This window comes from Antrostomus carolinensis, unplaced genomic scaffold (genome assembly GCF_000700745.2).
Source record: "Antrostomus carolinensis isolate BGI_N321 unplaced genomic scaffold, ASM70074v2 scaffold20096, whole genome shotgun sequence".
NCBI lineage: Eukaryota > Metazoa > Chordata > Aves > Caprimulgiformes > Caprimulgidae > Antrostomus > Antrostomus carolinensis.
Window position 1 is genome coordinate 6,757 of NW_010324200.1, and position 14,738 is coordinate 21,494.

The 14,738-nt window shown below is 36.3% G+C and overlaps 1 protein-coding gene across 1 annotated transcript in view; it reads left to right on the top strand.

Moving 5' to 3' along the window:
- The window catches only part of LOC104527204 (cilia- and flagella-associated protein 61), a gene marked incomplete at both ends in the record, with an annotated part of 24,072 nt that overhangs the window by 4,641 nt on the left and 4,693 nt on the right, over window positions 1–14,738 (top strand). The window contains 5 exons of the mRNA XM_029085669.1: window positions 3,816–3,907; window positions 5,021–5,202; window positions 8,360–8,399; window positions 10,338–10,477; window positions 14,125–14,251. Coding sequence (XP_028941502.1) covers window positions 3,816–3,907; window positions 5,021–5,202; window positions 8,360–8,399; window positions 10,338–10,477; window positions 14,125–14,251 — 581 coding nt within the window. The remainder of the gene's footprint in view (window positions 1–3,815; window positions 3,908–5,020; window positions 5,203–8,359; window positions 8,400–10,337; window positions 10,478–14,124; window positions 14,252–14,738) is intronic.

A 14,738-nucleotide genomic window follows, 5' to 3' on the forward strand; every position in this document is an offset into this window, starting at 1 on the left:
TGAGATCTGACTCAAAATTCATTTCAGTATTCGTTCATGAAAACTTCCAAGAAAAGCAGAAATGTTTTTTTGTTTGTTTGTTTAATTAAGAAAGGGAAAACACCACTGTTTTTAATAAAAAGTTTGCAGAAAAAAAATCTCAAAACCCCCAAGCAACTAGGAAGCACAGTTCCATTTCTAAGCCTTTCTAATTTAAAGGCTAACTTATATCCTTGGAATTAATTATAGTGTCAGTTGCATATAATTTATATTTGATTATATTGCATAACACGTGCACGATTATATGAATGCTGTTTTAATGATTGCACTGTTTCTACAGGCTACTATATTGTAAATTTGCTGCCAGATTGTCCCTCAATGTGAAGGCAGTGAAGGTTCACTAGACACCTTACAGCAACAGAGAATGTGGACTTTCTTTTAATCAATTCGAAGGCTGAGAATTTAAAATGCAAGCTGCATTCCTTTGTAGAGCAATTTTATGTTTCCATATTAAAAAAAATCCAACACATAATAAGGATATTTTTTTTCAAGCTCTTTGGCTTGTAAGTAGAGACCACAGGTTGATATTATTTTTCCTTTCAAAATATAATACCGAATAATAATAAAAGAGTATACAAAAATCTGTCTTTAACACAATATTGATATGCCACTTATGTTTCGGGGTAATTACAGTAATTTGGTTGTTACTCTATATGGTGTCACGAATTATTAGCTGGAAAACATTATGATGCAGTGGGAATGATTCAAGGGCTTTTCATCAGGCTTCATGGTGAACTGGCTTCTTGATCTTGCTGACTGTTACCTCTGTTAGCAACCCAGCAATCACTGAATTATTTTAATTTTCTTTTTGTTCGTGTTCCTTACTTCATTTAGTGCAACAATATTTATGTTCTTCCCAGTCACTTGTGTACAGCATATATGTAAACAGTGATGCAGCTACAGCTGATGGTAGTGGATGGTGGAGCCATTAAGTGATTTCATTTTAGTATAAAGTCACAAACAACATATCAATATTTACATGACAACAAGAGACTTATATTAATTAACTTCTGACACCTGCAAGGCTGTTTGTAATGAGAAATGTAGCTGGGTTAATCAAGACGACATTTGATAATTTCTGTAAAGTCTCACATCTGTGATACCCCTGAGGAGACCATGATTTCTAACTGCTGTGTTTCTTCTTGCCCTGCATGTTGCATCATGTTGCATCTGCATTCTTTTCTACTAATAGAGAAACAGATTTTCAGATAACTGATTTTTAAAAACAGTTTTGGGTAAATTATTTTAAACCTTTGAGGGTTTTTTGTTTTTTGTTTTTTGTTTTTTTTTTTAAAAGAGCTCATTAATGTATGGAGAAATACTTATGTTAGAGAATGTAGCTTAGATGGGTTTCATGAGGTTACGTTCAGCGACAGCAGTGAATAACTCTGTTGTGCTGGATTTCCTGAAGTTTCTTTTCTTCCTCCTGGAGCTCAGAAGCTTTGACTTCTTTGTGTTACTGGAACTTTGAAATGCAAGGGTGTCCTGTTGTGTTTTCTGCAGCAGCAATACCTACACCTCAAGAGTTTATTAGTTACAACTTATTTTCAGGCTTTATTTTTAAATATAAAACCAAACTGTGAACATAGCTGTAAAATTAAGGAGGTAATAATTTCAGGAATGGCAGAACTATTGAAGATATGTTCAGGGGCTAAAAATACAGCAGCTGACACTTTGCTTTAGTAATTTTGATAGTTATTTGGAGTAATAGGTAGAATTCACCAGTATTTCAACGTTTCTTTTCCAAGTTGATGATTAAAATATTTTTGGTCCATAATATTAACTTCAAATACGACATTTATGTTGCACTATCAGATGATCTCTCATTCTGAATACCCTCACCTTCTATTGATGTTACAGAAAAAAATCCATCACCGTACAGAGTTAGGAACTGCTTTTCCTAAAGTATGTGACATCTTCTGGAATGGTGACTGCCTGCTGTCTAGCAAGCGTCATGATGATACAGACATTCATAGTTGTTTCTGTCACGCTTGTGTCAGGTGTCAGTGGAGTTCTATAGAGCTGTTGTGTGTTGCTGTGTAAAACTGCTAAGATCTGTCTTAACATAATGGTTAGGTAAATGAAATCAAACATAATGCATTATATATGATGATGTTCCAAATTGGCTTTGGAACATATATATATTGTGGTTTCTTAATATTTTAAATATCCACTCTGGATTTGGCCCTAGCTGGGCGATTGAATAGCAAAAGTACCTGAAGGGGCCTACAAGAAAGCTGGGGAAGGACTTTTTATAAGGGCAGTTAATGACAAAACAAGGGGAAATGGGTTTAAACTGAAAGAGGGGAGGTTTAGATTAGATATTAGGAAGAAGTTCTTCACTGTGAGGGTGGTCAGACACTGGAACAGGTTGCCCAGAGAAGCTGTGGATGCCCCCTCCCTGGAAGTGTTTAAGGCCAGGCTGGATGAGGCTTTGAGCAACCTGGTCGAGTGGAAGGTGTCCCTGCTGATGGCAGGGGGGGTTGGAACTGGATAATCTTTAAGGTCCCTTCCAACTCGAACCATTCTATAATTCTATGAAAAAAAATGTCTATAGCAATATTTAAATAAACTCCTTAACATATAGATGCTTGCTTTAATTGGCTTAAGCACTTGACCACAGATGCTGTGTGTATATATATGCTGCGTGTATATCTATATATATATAGATACAAAAGTATACGTATACTATTGTATATTTATGTATCATGGCAGTCAGTGTTTAATTATTGATTCATCAGATGGCTACAAGTAATTTAATCCTATTGCCTTAGTTATGTTTGCCTACAAAAATATCATTACTCAGATTGGAATGAACTAGACTAGAATGTTACTATGCTGTTACTGAGGATGGTAGGGTGATCTGTCATGCAGATCTCATTTAAACCTGGTTTCTGTTACTTTGATTGTTAAATTGCCTTTCCTTTTCATGGAGCTCTTTAATTCTTTTTTACACTTCTGGTGTCTAAAAGCTTACCAAAGCATGTGGTCACTGCTACTGTGGACATTCCTTGTGTGGTTCAAAAAATATCTGTTATTTTTGCTATAAAATCCTGCGCACACACGCAAAATTACAATGGTTGACGAAGTGCTTTGAAGCAATTCCTTCAGCATCCAAGGAAAGCAGCAGAGGAGAGGAATTCTTAGAGGAGGAAATAGAAAGAATGACAAAGATTGATGAAAGAACAACCACCTTTTATAAGAAGTAAAATGGGATTTAGAGAGCTAGTTAGGTTTAGCAACTGAGAAGGGAATCTAAAACCCTATTTCTTGTCCCTGCTTGTGCCAGTAAGTAAGGGTTCTGGCTTGACTAGAATTTATTCTTAATTTCTGTTCTTTTAGGAGAAATAATTTGAGAATCAAGAGCCCTTGCTCATCATTGTGATCTTCAGAAAACAAGTTAGCAACAGGCAAAGTGTTTAAGATTCTAGTCAATACACTAATGACTCATGTTTTTCTCTTCAGATAGGGTAAAAATTTATTACATGTAATACACGAGTCAGGAATTGCTTCCAAACTGTCTTGTTCAATTCTTACTTTACAACCAATTTTCTGTTTTTGTTTTTGTTTTTGGTTTTTTTTGCCTTGAAATAAAATAGTCTAATAAAGTTCTAGCCTAGTAACTATAGGATGGTCTATTTTAACTGTGGTTGTTAAAAATAGAGAAAATAAACCTTTCAATAGAAGTAGACTGGCACCATCTTGTTATTGGTGTGATTCTGAGAGTTAAGCTCACATTTTTAAGCCTGGTGCATTTATTCTTTTTCATTACTCAGATGAAGATAACAGCAACCAAACAAGTCAAGAAACGGAGTCTGTTTCATCTCACAACTTTGAACATGTTCATGATCAGGATGTGGCTGTGCAGGTAATACTACAGTATGCAGCAGTGCTGATAACTAAAAGCTAATTTGAAGCAAAGGTGGAGGTTAATAGGACAAGCAATGCTTATTATTTCCACTCCTGCACCATCCTCTGCATGTGCCCACATTTTTATCTGCTGTTGTGCTTCTCTAGCGAAGATCTGGATGGGAGGTGGTTATAGTTATGAATCAAATGAGTTTTCCCACCCACTTCCACATGAGTAAGCCAGACAGCACAGGAGTGGGAATAAAGTGGCACAGAGCGGAGAAAAAGGGTGAGGGCCTGTTTGTGCAAGTCTGCTGACGAGTAAAGGCACGTGGAAGCACAGCTTTGAGTGGGCTCCTCTGCAGATGTGGAGTGAACATTCCTGTAACAGACAGAGCAAGAGTCATGCTCTGAAGATCTGCAGGTCCTGAGACTTTGACTTGGCTGTGTTACTGAGCTAAAAATCTACTGACTGAGGGCTACAAAAGCTGAAAAACAGCGATAAAGCTTCAATTTTCCCCTGTAATTTGTAGAAGTTAAAGGGTACCTGTTCTTTCTGTGCCTCTTCTGTTTGGTGAAGTTCAGCTTGATGAAACACCATTACTGTGAAATGAATTGATGCAGCATAAATCAGCAAAGAAGTTATCCCAAGAAACTTTAAACTCTTCTAGTTTCTCTCTCAGCACTGTGTCAGAGCTCTCTGGTTTTCTTCCCATTATTGTTCATTTCCATTTCCACAGTATCCTCTGCATTGATCCCATTTTCTTTAACATAACATGTTTTTAACATTCATGTATTTTCAATACACACCTGGAAACAAATTTTTTTATATGGAAACATTTCTGGAGGATAAATATTTTATTTCCTCCCAAGGGGACTGTAATAGTAACTATTAGTTTTATGAATTATTGCTCTTCAAGAATCTATATATTTTTAAAGGCCATTTTTATCTCATGTTTTAGAAACAGATACCACATTAAAAATAACTTCTTGAACTTCTGTGTTTGTCAAAATGTGACAAGTAAAAAGTGCATCCCTGTATGTCTGCTAGGAATGATGCAAGACTTTTAATTAAAAAATTGAAATATTTTTTGAAATGTTGTAAGTGATCACTTGTCTATGATTATTGCAGAAAGATGGAGCCAATACTGTTTCCCATACTGAAGTGTTGTTAGATGATGTCAAAGATATCAAAGCCTTAACAACACCCCTCCTTGAGACTGAAGAAAAAGATGCCTTTCATCCAGTGTACAGAGGAGCTTCTAATGCTTTCTGTATCCGTCTGTTTTTTATTGACGAGAAGCATGAAACTAGGTAAGTACAGATGAATAGTTACTGCTTTCCTAATCTTAATAACAACTTCCAATTTTTGGGACAAATCTGAAAGTGACATCACTTACTGTACTTAGGTTGGATTTTTTTCTAACCTCTTTTTAAATTTCTTTTTTACCTTCACTAATAAATCAGCAAAGAACTGAAATTTTCAACCTCCAGCTGCAACTTCCCAACTCTGGTAGGACTGTAGGGACAGAAAGTTAAGAATTATTTTTGTTGGAAAAATGATAGTTAAAATTGTGGAAGAAGGCTACTTCTGCTGAAGAAACATTAATTCCAAAGGTGACTAACTGCAAAAAGAGTTCAGTGTTACATTATTGGTCATCTCATGTCATGGGGCAATAAAGCTCTTTTTAACTCTGCAGTTAAATGTTCTAATTTTTAAACATTCACTGTCCCATCATTGAGAGAATTGATTCAGTTTTCTAGAATCCACTACAGTAGGAGGAAGACAAAGGCTTTTTATCTGAAAATTATTGCTGCTGCTGACCTTGGATTCTTAGATCCTGGGTAATAGAATAGATCTATAAATGTGGTTTATAATTCTCTGCACCCTTGAAGAGCAAACCTATATTTAACCATGTCAGCAAAAACCCTTCCAGGAACATTGTCCCTTTCTGATTATAAATGAGCCCTGTTCTTGTTTATAGATCCTGGAAAGATAAACCATGTAAATACTTACAAAAAGTAGACAGGAAGATGTTGAGCACACCCAAGATCTTCCACTCTCTTAAATACCTTGTATCTCTAGAAATTACATGTATCAGTAGCAAGGACTTTATAGATTGTGAGTTTGACAGCTGAAGTACCGTTTGAAAAAAAACAGCTTTCTACTTGTAGTAATAGTCATTGGTGACACAAACTTTTGAACTTCTCTGGCTTAAAGGAAATCTAGGAATAAACTTAATGAAGAAGAAAAATCAGAACTCCTTGAAAACTAATTTGAGTTATTAAGCTGTTCCTTGTTAAAGGAGGAGGCCTACCCAAAGGGATTAAACACTGTGAATCTGCTACAAATGCAAATATCCTAAGTAACCAAAGCAAAGTAAACACATAGCCTGCTTGGTACATATTTACCAAGTAAAATAGCTCGAATTCATTAGGAAGAGAGAAATGCAGTGCTAGAAGACTGTGGTGTACTTAGAAGCTGATCAATGGCCATACGATAAAACAATCACACTGCTGAAAGTCCATTCCAGGACAATTAATTTATGGACAATCTAGTCTAAAATCAAATTCAAGCGAGAGAATTATTCCAGAATAAAATAAATTTATTTTAAAATAATACTGAGGTGAGGGACTCTCTCTGGAATTAATCCATTATACTGAAATAGCAATTCAAAGCAGTGATCTATACCTATGTTGAGAAATAATCTCTCTGTAGATGAGTTCTCTGCTCATAGTATCCTGCTTAGGATAAGGATCTGTCAATTTTTGCCCTTTTCTGACATTCTGTCCTTTGTATGCACCATTGTTGTTTCTGCTCAAGATACTTTTGTTGTGTTTATTGTTCAACACTGCAGTCCATTCTTTTTTCCTTGGAGACATCTCTGGAACAGTTTGGATTCCAAGATGAGTATCTGTGGAGAAGGTAGCATTCCTTTCTGAAAGACTTCTCCTAAAATTAACTCATGCAAGATCATCTTCTCAGAGCTGATGAATCTGTAGTTCTTGATGTTTTCAAATATTTTACTTGTATACTTCCCTAGTTTGCATTTGCTTGATCCACTTGTTTGTAAAAGAAACTTTAGAAAAGTGAGTGTGTTGAAAGGATGGCATCGGGTGGTCCTGACTGTATCTCAAAATGTTGTCCCGAAGGAGTTACAGCTGACCCTGCCCAGCATGGATCCAGAAATAGGAGTTTGGTTGAAGTGTAGGTATGACTGCATCTTAGCCCTCAAGGGAAGTTTCCCTACTGGAAATTCCCTACTGGGGAATTTGTGTTACCCAGTAAAGTTGCTAAATGTTTCTGTCTCTTAAATCTGGAGCTTTTACGTGGCTTGTTAGTGCATTGAGAGTAAAATGTGAAGGAACTAAATTGCTAGTTTATCTGCAGATACTTGAGACCTTTTTAACCCCCCTGAAAAATTTTCTACCTTAATTCTTGTGTTCCGTGCTGCCAAGAAGGTATTGGATACTGGAAAATGGAAAAGTACATTGCAACGGCATTTTCCCTTCCCCCATTTAACTGGTCTATTAACTAGTCATAATTGGTATTATATAGGTGAATATGTAATACCCCAATGCAGATCTCTATTTGTAGCTTTTTAAAAGTTTTAATCTGATCATAGATATTTTAATTAGAAATTATTTTTCTTTTCATTCAGTAATATTATTGATTAAGTATTTAAAAGGAACTTAATTACATGTCTGGAGGGAGGAGGAGTTTTATCAATATTTTTAGGTAATATGTATCTGTATTGAATTGCTTCAAAAGACATTTTTTACTGTGGAAAAATATTTTATAGCTTCAGCATAACTATTTGATGAGTTTAGAGTTCTTTGATATCCTTACACACAGGAGAAACAGGAATAATTTGTTTGGTTTCTCATGTCTTTTTAAACTCAAATGTCATATTTCACTGTCACCATGGAAAAGAGAGTGGAATTACTCTAAACCAGTAGGTGAGAAGTGGAAAGAAGTGTTCAAAAACAATTTCAAAGTATTGATGTTCCTGTTAGTCTGATAAAGTACATTGCATGGGTTTACCAAGTGGATACTGGCAGAACTCTTGGTACTAGATGAAAATATTGTGGAACATAGCAACAATCATTTGTAACCTCCATTTATGTTTGCTATAAATACTAACACTGCTCTGAGAGTACGTGAGTGACTTCTGCAAAATGTTGGAGTCAACAATGTTAGAGTTCAATTTTTTCCTTTCAGTGAAGAGATTTTTTTATATTATTTCATACATTCAGGTTTATTATTGTTAATAGTGATTTCTTAAGCACTAGAAGTCAACAACTGATGTTCAGGATGCAAAATCTGCAGTTACTTAATGGTCAACTAGCAGGACTGTCAGATTAGCACTGTTGAATAAATGTTCCTTGCACTTATGGGGATGTAAATATCAAAATATATAGGATCTGTCTGGTATGCACTTTATTTAACAATGTTTACTCTTGTTTGCAGATCACTGGATTTTTTGCATTACGTTTTCCAGCTTTTTCCAGTACGTATAACTAAAGTTCTAAAGTTTGTATGCGTGTGTGTGCCTGATGGGGTGGTAGTGCAGTTGTCAGCTAGAGTATTTAGATTTGATCCCTGAGGAAATCGGTGACTCCCAGGAGTATGCTGTGGCTAGTTACACTGGGCTGAGTTATCCTGAGCCGTTTGACTCCTCTCCTTGTCTGCTTTTGGACTTTTTGTATTTTTTTTATAGAAATATTTTCTTTATATTCTGTAGGGACTCTTCTGAGATGCAGATTTAGAAAACAAATGTTTCAAACTCCTTTAAAATCATGTATAGATCTAAACTGTACCTATATTAAAAATAAAACTAGGGGAAATATATTAAAGGAGATGGAGTTAAAGCCTAGAAAACAGCAGGAAAAGGAAATCCGTAGTATTTATCTGTAGCCTAAACAGTGGCACTGAAGTTTTATGTTTAGGGCAAAGCTAATGTGTGGCAAATAAGGATGTGAATTTACAGTGCAGTAACTATTTCACACTAATGCCCTATGTGATCAGTCTTTATCTGAGGTAACAAAGTCCACTTTCTGAGGCATTCTTAATGCACGCTGCAGTGTGTTGTAAATTCACACTACAGATTTCTGCATAGTAGCATCCCTTAGAGACAGGTCCTGGTGACCAGAGTTACAGACTTGACCCTAAATATGAGCATGTTCAAAAAGGTTACCACCAAAGAAACTTCAGAGAAAGTGAACACAGAAAACGTTTCAAATATCTTAAGTAATTTATCCATCCAACAATGTACCTGGCACTCCTTGAAACAAAATATCATGATGGAATCACCAAGTGTAGTAAGAAAAATTAGTCACATAGTGTGCTTAAAGAGAAGAAAAGCAGTGAGATTCAAATAATTTATTTCTACTGAAAAAATGCCACAGAATAATCAGCCAGATATACCGATTAAACATCTTCCAGATCTCTGCTACTTGGGAGTCTCTCAGCGTGTATCATGCTGCTTGAAGCGTCTTTCTAAATTGTCAAGAGTTGTCCAACATCCCTGTGTACAGTGAGATTATCTTAAAACATGTATTCAGTAAAAAGGGATGGTGGAAGGGAGTGCTTGAACAGTTTGAATGGATAAAGTTATTTGTGGTATGCAGTTTTATCTCCAGAGGATATGCTCTCTTTCACCTGAGAGCATTCAGTGGAGATTCCTGCATTCCTTTGCACCTCTGCAGCCTTTATGGCACAGTTCTCTGAACAATTGCACTGGCTGCCAATGCAGTGTGTCTTTGTATGCATATGCACCCCAAAGCATCTGCATGCCAGTGCCAAATTTGGGACAACCTGGCCATCACTGTGCATATACAAACTTGCATCCAAGTCTGCTGCACTTGCAGTGAAAAGTCAATCTGTGCGTGCACACTGGCTGTTTGTTCAGGATATTAGGATATGCTGCTCTAGTTGATGGTCTCACTTGGTTGCAAAAATGCAAAAGATCCCAGACAGTCATACATTTTTCTGAAATTTCACTGAAGAATAATAGTAAGGTAGAAAAAAGGACCTTAAAGGGAAAATGTTAACCCTAAAGGTGTGTGCATAGAGATAATGTTCCTACTAGGCAGTTGGACTAGATGATCATTGTAGGTCCCTTCCAAGTGAAATATTCTGTTCTACTGAGAAAGAAAAGAGGGGATAGAAAAAAAGGACTGTTAGGGAATATGAGGATATAACTAGTAAGTCTTTACTATGGGAGCTAAAAGACCCATTTTCTGTGAACCAACTTAATGTTGAGCTCATCAGTTCCTTTGTACTGCTCAAGCATCAAGCCATCTAGGTAGAGCAGTATTTGAAGAGCACGTACACTGTTAGCACTGTGTTCAGGTTGTTTTCTTTCTGTCCTCTCTAGTCAGAAGCTTTTGTATAAAGCTTACATTGAGATCACTAAGAACCTTGGTTGTCTGCAAATCTTTTTCAGGACAAAGACTTCTGTGTCATCCTTGTGCCACATCATGTACCAGAGTTCCATCTGATCCAGAGTTTTGTTCGAGTCGTCCCTTTCTGTACTTCCAGACTTGGTCACGAGCTTTATGTGTTCCACCGTGCGGGATTGCTCAAGTGAGTCTTGTGCCTCATGACAACAAACAATGTACTCTGAACTACTTTTATGGAGTATACTTGCATCATCCAACCTAGCACCAGATGGGTATTCCTTTGCTGTCTCAGACCAAGCTGGTATTCTGCACAGTATGGCACAGCATCTTGCAAAATTTGTAGTTTGAGTCCCCGAAACAGTATATTGAATAGCACAGAACTGTGCCTGGAGCAGTGAGGACCAGAGCTAAATAACTCTACTCTTTAGCAGCATTACTGCAGCTGTCTTGCTTCCTGCTCTGAAGTGAATCCTAAGCCTGTTCAGATGTATCTCCACACAGCACTATACTAGACAATGTAGAAATACAAATATTTTCGGTGAAATTAAGTAGTTAGTGACATGATTTTTAATGAAACAAAAAATGAGATCGCTAAGAATGTAAAAGCAAGCAGTCTTCTGACTGCCAGTATATATATAGTTTCTTTTAAGTAAAACTAAAGTGCAATGAGAGGATTCATTTAAAATTTGTATATACAGTACTAACTTAATGAAGACAAGCATTGGTATGGACACGTAGCTTCAAGTTACTTCATTGTGGACCAAGGCCAATAGAGAAACATGGTGCAGTGTTTGGCCCTTTGGACTTGGGTCAGTTTGTGTAACATTGATACTCAAAAGCCTAGTGTAGATTTAATTCTTGGAGAGTTGGTATAACTCTCTTAAAGAGAAATGCAGTAATGCATTTGTGGAACATGTAGAACACAGCAGTAACCTCATTGTTGAGTATATTTTGTATAATTTATCTCTTTATTTTTTGTGTTGAATCATTTATTTCATACCTTTCAATTCCTGTGATACTCTGAACATTTCTGTAGTCTGAAACACTGCTGAACTGGGGCACAAACCCTTTCTTGCTATGACTTCTGTTACGTGATACAAGTTTTCCAAGGCTTTGTTTGTATAACAAGCCTGTACTGGCCCAAACACCAAGCTTAAATTGTGGCACACTTAGAGATTTTTTTTTTTATTTTTTTTTTTTTGTCTTAATGTAGCTAAATACTGTGTGGTTTTAGAGAAATACTTCTGTTTTAATTGCATGCTTAATCACTAATCACCTTTGGTGATATACAGATAGCTCATGCAGGAACTGGCCAGCTAGTCTTGGACCTGTGCAGAAGCTTTTTACCATGAGATGAAATTGGGCTTCTGTGTACTATGTAAGAATCCAGCTGGCTGAAGAGAAAGGCACTGGAGTAATTTCTGTTAATCTCAGTCACAGCTGTTCAGTAATCCACCAGTAGGATTGGTAGTCATATGTCCTCTTGTGATTTTGGTCAAAATTAAACTTGTTATCAAGATTTTTATTTTTATTTTTTTTTTTTAAAACCTCACAATTCTGATTAAATTGTGCATATTACAAATGATACCAGCCCTTCCACAAAAACAGGATAGGGTCATTAGTAGCATTTTCCAAACCTCCCTGCAGCTGTGCAGGAAAGTAAGGGAAAATAGCCTTTCATTGAGGTCCAGGATCAGAAAAACTGTGGAAGAAACCAGATGAAGCTTTTGGAAAGTTTCTGAAGAACAAAAAACTCGGTGTGCAACAGCCGATACTTTCTTAGATAAAACCAAAATATGAAAAAATAAAAGATCAATATACTGTACTTGCACCAAGGCTTTTGAAAGGCATGTGAGTGAGAAGGAAGTCACAGAAAATGGATTAAAAGAAAAACAGGGGTAAGAAGATGGGAATATGAAGACATGAAAGGGCAAAATCAGAAGAGGCACAGGCACAAAATGAGACACTGATCAGTAAAGGTTGTAAAAGGAGTAAGAAAAAGTGTTAAGTACACAAAAAGGAAGAGTGCAGCAAATGGAAGTATAGGTCTGCTACTTAACAGTGAAGGAGAAAAAATAACAGATGACAAGGCATAGACTGAAATGCTTAATGGATACTTTCCCTCAATTTTCACTAAAAAGCATAATAATAATAATAGCATCCTGGTCTCTGAGCAGTCAAAGGCAATGGGCATCTAGAATGACTTAATTCACTGCTGGAAGAGAAGTGAGCACAGACCTTGGATAGTCTTCTCTACTGTTTCATACTCAAAGTGGATCTCTTGGGCTTGTTTATTAAAACAAAAACAGTTTTATTTTTTTTGCATGTTCTGTTTTTCATCACATTAGAAATGTAGTTCACCATTGGTACAACTGCCTTCTCTCAGATATGACTGGGGACAAAAAGTCACGTGCTGGGCTCAGTGGAGTAGCAGGAAGGCAGAATGCTCATGGGTTGCAGGGTGAACTATATGGCTGGTCTGGCTGATCATCATCCTCATCACTTGTTTCATCTTGCAATTAACTGTCTGAGGAAATGTGTTAACAAATGTGAAAACTAAGCTGATGCTCACTTAGAAGTTCAGGATTAGTTTGTAATTTAGTAATTTAAGTAATCAAATATATGCTTTTGAGCACTCAGGTAATCAAGTTGAAAATGATCAATGAGATTGAGCTGTGAAATTTTCCATAGCATATCAGATATTTGGTAGGTTTGGTTTTTTTAAGGTACTAGTGCTATTCATTAAAACCATGTTTCACAAAATCAGTCTCAATGTGACTCTGGCTTAGGCTGAAGAATAGCACATACAAATTTAAATTGAAAACAAGAGCAACAGGAATGGGATTTATACACTGAGTATTTTTAACTGTAGGTGAAATAACTTAATTCTTGGAAAATGAGTTGTAATTCAGTTTCTTGAAAGCACTCTATAAGTTTTTATTATTAAATTGTTTAACCAGGAAGGGTAGATACTTTTAACAGACAACATGAGAGAGTTCCTCAGCTGCTCTAGACTGTCACTGTGAAGTGATTTTTTATTTTTTTTTCATCATTAGTCAGTGAGAAGATCTTTTATAACAGAGTGTGTAAGCTAGATAAGTGCCAGGATATTCCTGTCTATAGCTACCACGTTGCTGGTTGTATATATTGCACAGACATCTTTATACCATGTCACTGTTGTGTGATTACTAATTGGCAATTTTATGTTTATCAGACATTGTATTTATGTAAGTTTATCCTCATGTATTGCTGTTTGAAGAACTGAGGCCTAACACAAATGTTAGTAATTTGTTCTTGTTGGAGAAATTATTGTTACTGCCTTTCTTTTGTACCATATCGAAGGGTGACAGTTGGCTCTGTTTTATTTTTTCTCTCCTTTTTTCTTTTTTCTTTTCTTTCTTATTTCCCTGTGTGTTGTCAGTGTGCAGTTATGGATTCTACTTTCATTTTAAAAGATTCTTTGCCTCCTTTCTTTGCTGGCTCTTATTCACACGGAGACTAGGTGATATCTGTGGTTATAGCTCCAGTCATTGTTTTGTGGGATTGGGCTGTAGGTGCAGAAAGACTGGGTGTTTAGTAGCAGTTAGAGCAGCATTCTTGAGTTGTCTTAAGTAAATGTTGTGTGATCTTTTATGTTATCATGCAATAAGTTAATATATGCATTTGGAACAATAGTCATATAGCCATCAATTTCAACCTCCAAAAGTCGTGTTTGGTGCTTGTGGAATGCGTGTTGTCTTAAGCATAAGAATTTAATTTGTCAGAGTCAACTTTTACTCTTTTTAGTCAACTTTTACTCTTTTTCCTTTTTTTTTTTTTTTTTTTTAATAGGTCATTTAATGTAAGAAGAGCAACAACCAATGACATACTTGGTGTCAAAATGCTTATTAAAACCCTTAACTTGAATGAAAGTATACTGAATGACTTAAAGATATTTACTCTGGCTCGCAGGGATTCAGTGAGTATTTGTTGCAAATATACTTACAAGAGAATGGATAACTACTGGTAAAAGCATCCAGAATTTATTGCACTAATCTAAACTAGTATGCTATATATATAGTATGTAGGTACTCAAGTCAGTACCAATAGTCAGTATAGGCTGTATTGAGCCTGACTTGATAGTTAATCTAACCTATGGCCTGTACCAACTAGCCTCTTCTTTGTCAGCTCCTCAAAAGGTGGGGACAGGAGCAGACTGGTTGCATTTTTTGACCACCCACAACCTGGTTGGCATTGTTGCTTTTCCTTGCATGCACATCTGGTTGTGTGATGAACATATACTTGTGCTTTATCACATTGATGGGGGCCTCTTTCTCCTTCTCATAACGTGGCCAGACATATGCCCATCAGACAGTAGGGAACATCTGCATTTTTGTTGCATGATGGAAATAGCTGAGTAGACAAAAACCCAAGCACTGTCATCACCAATTATACAGCTGTAGGGA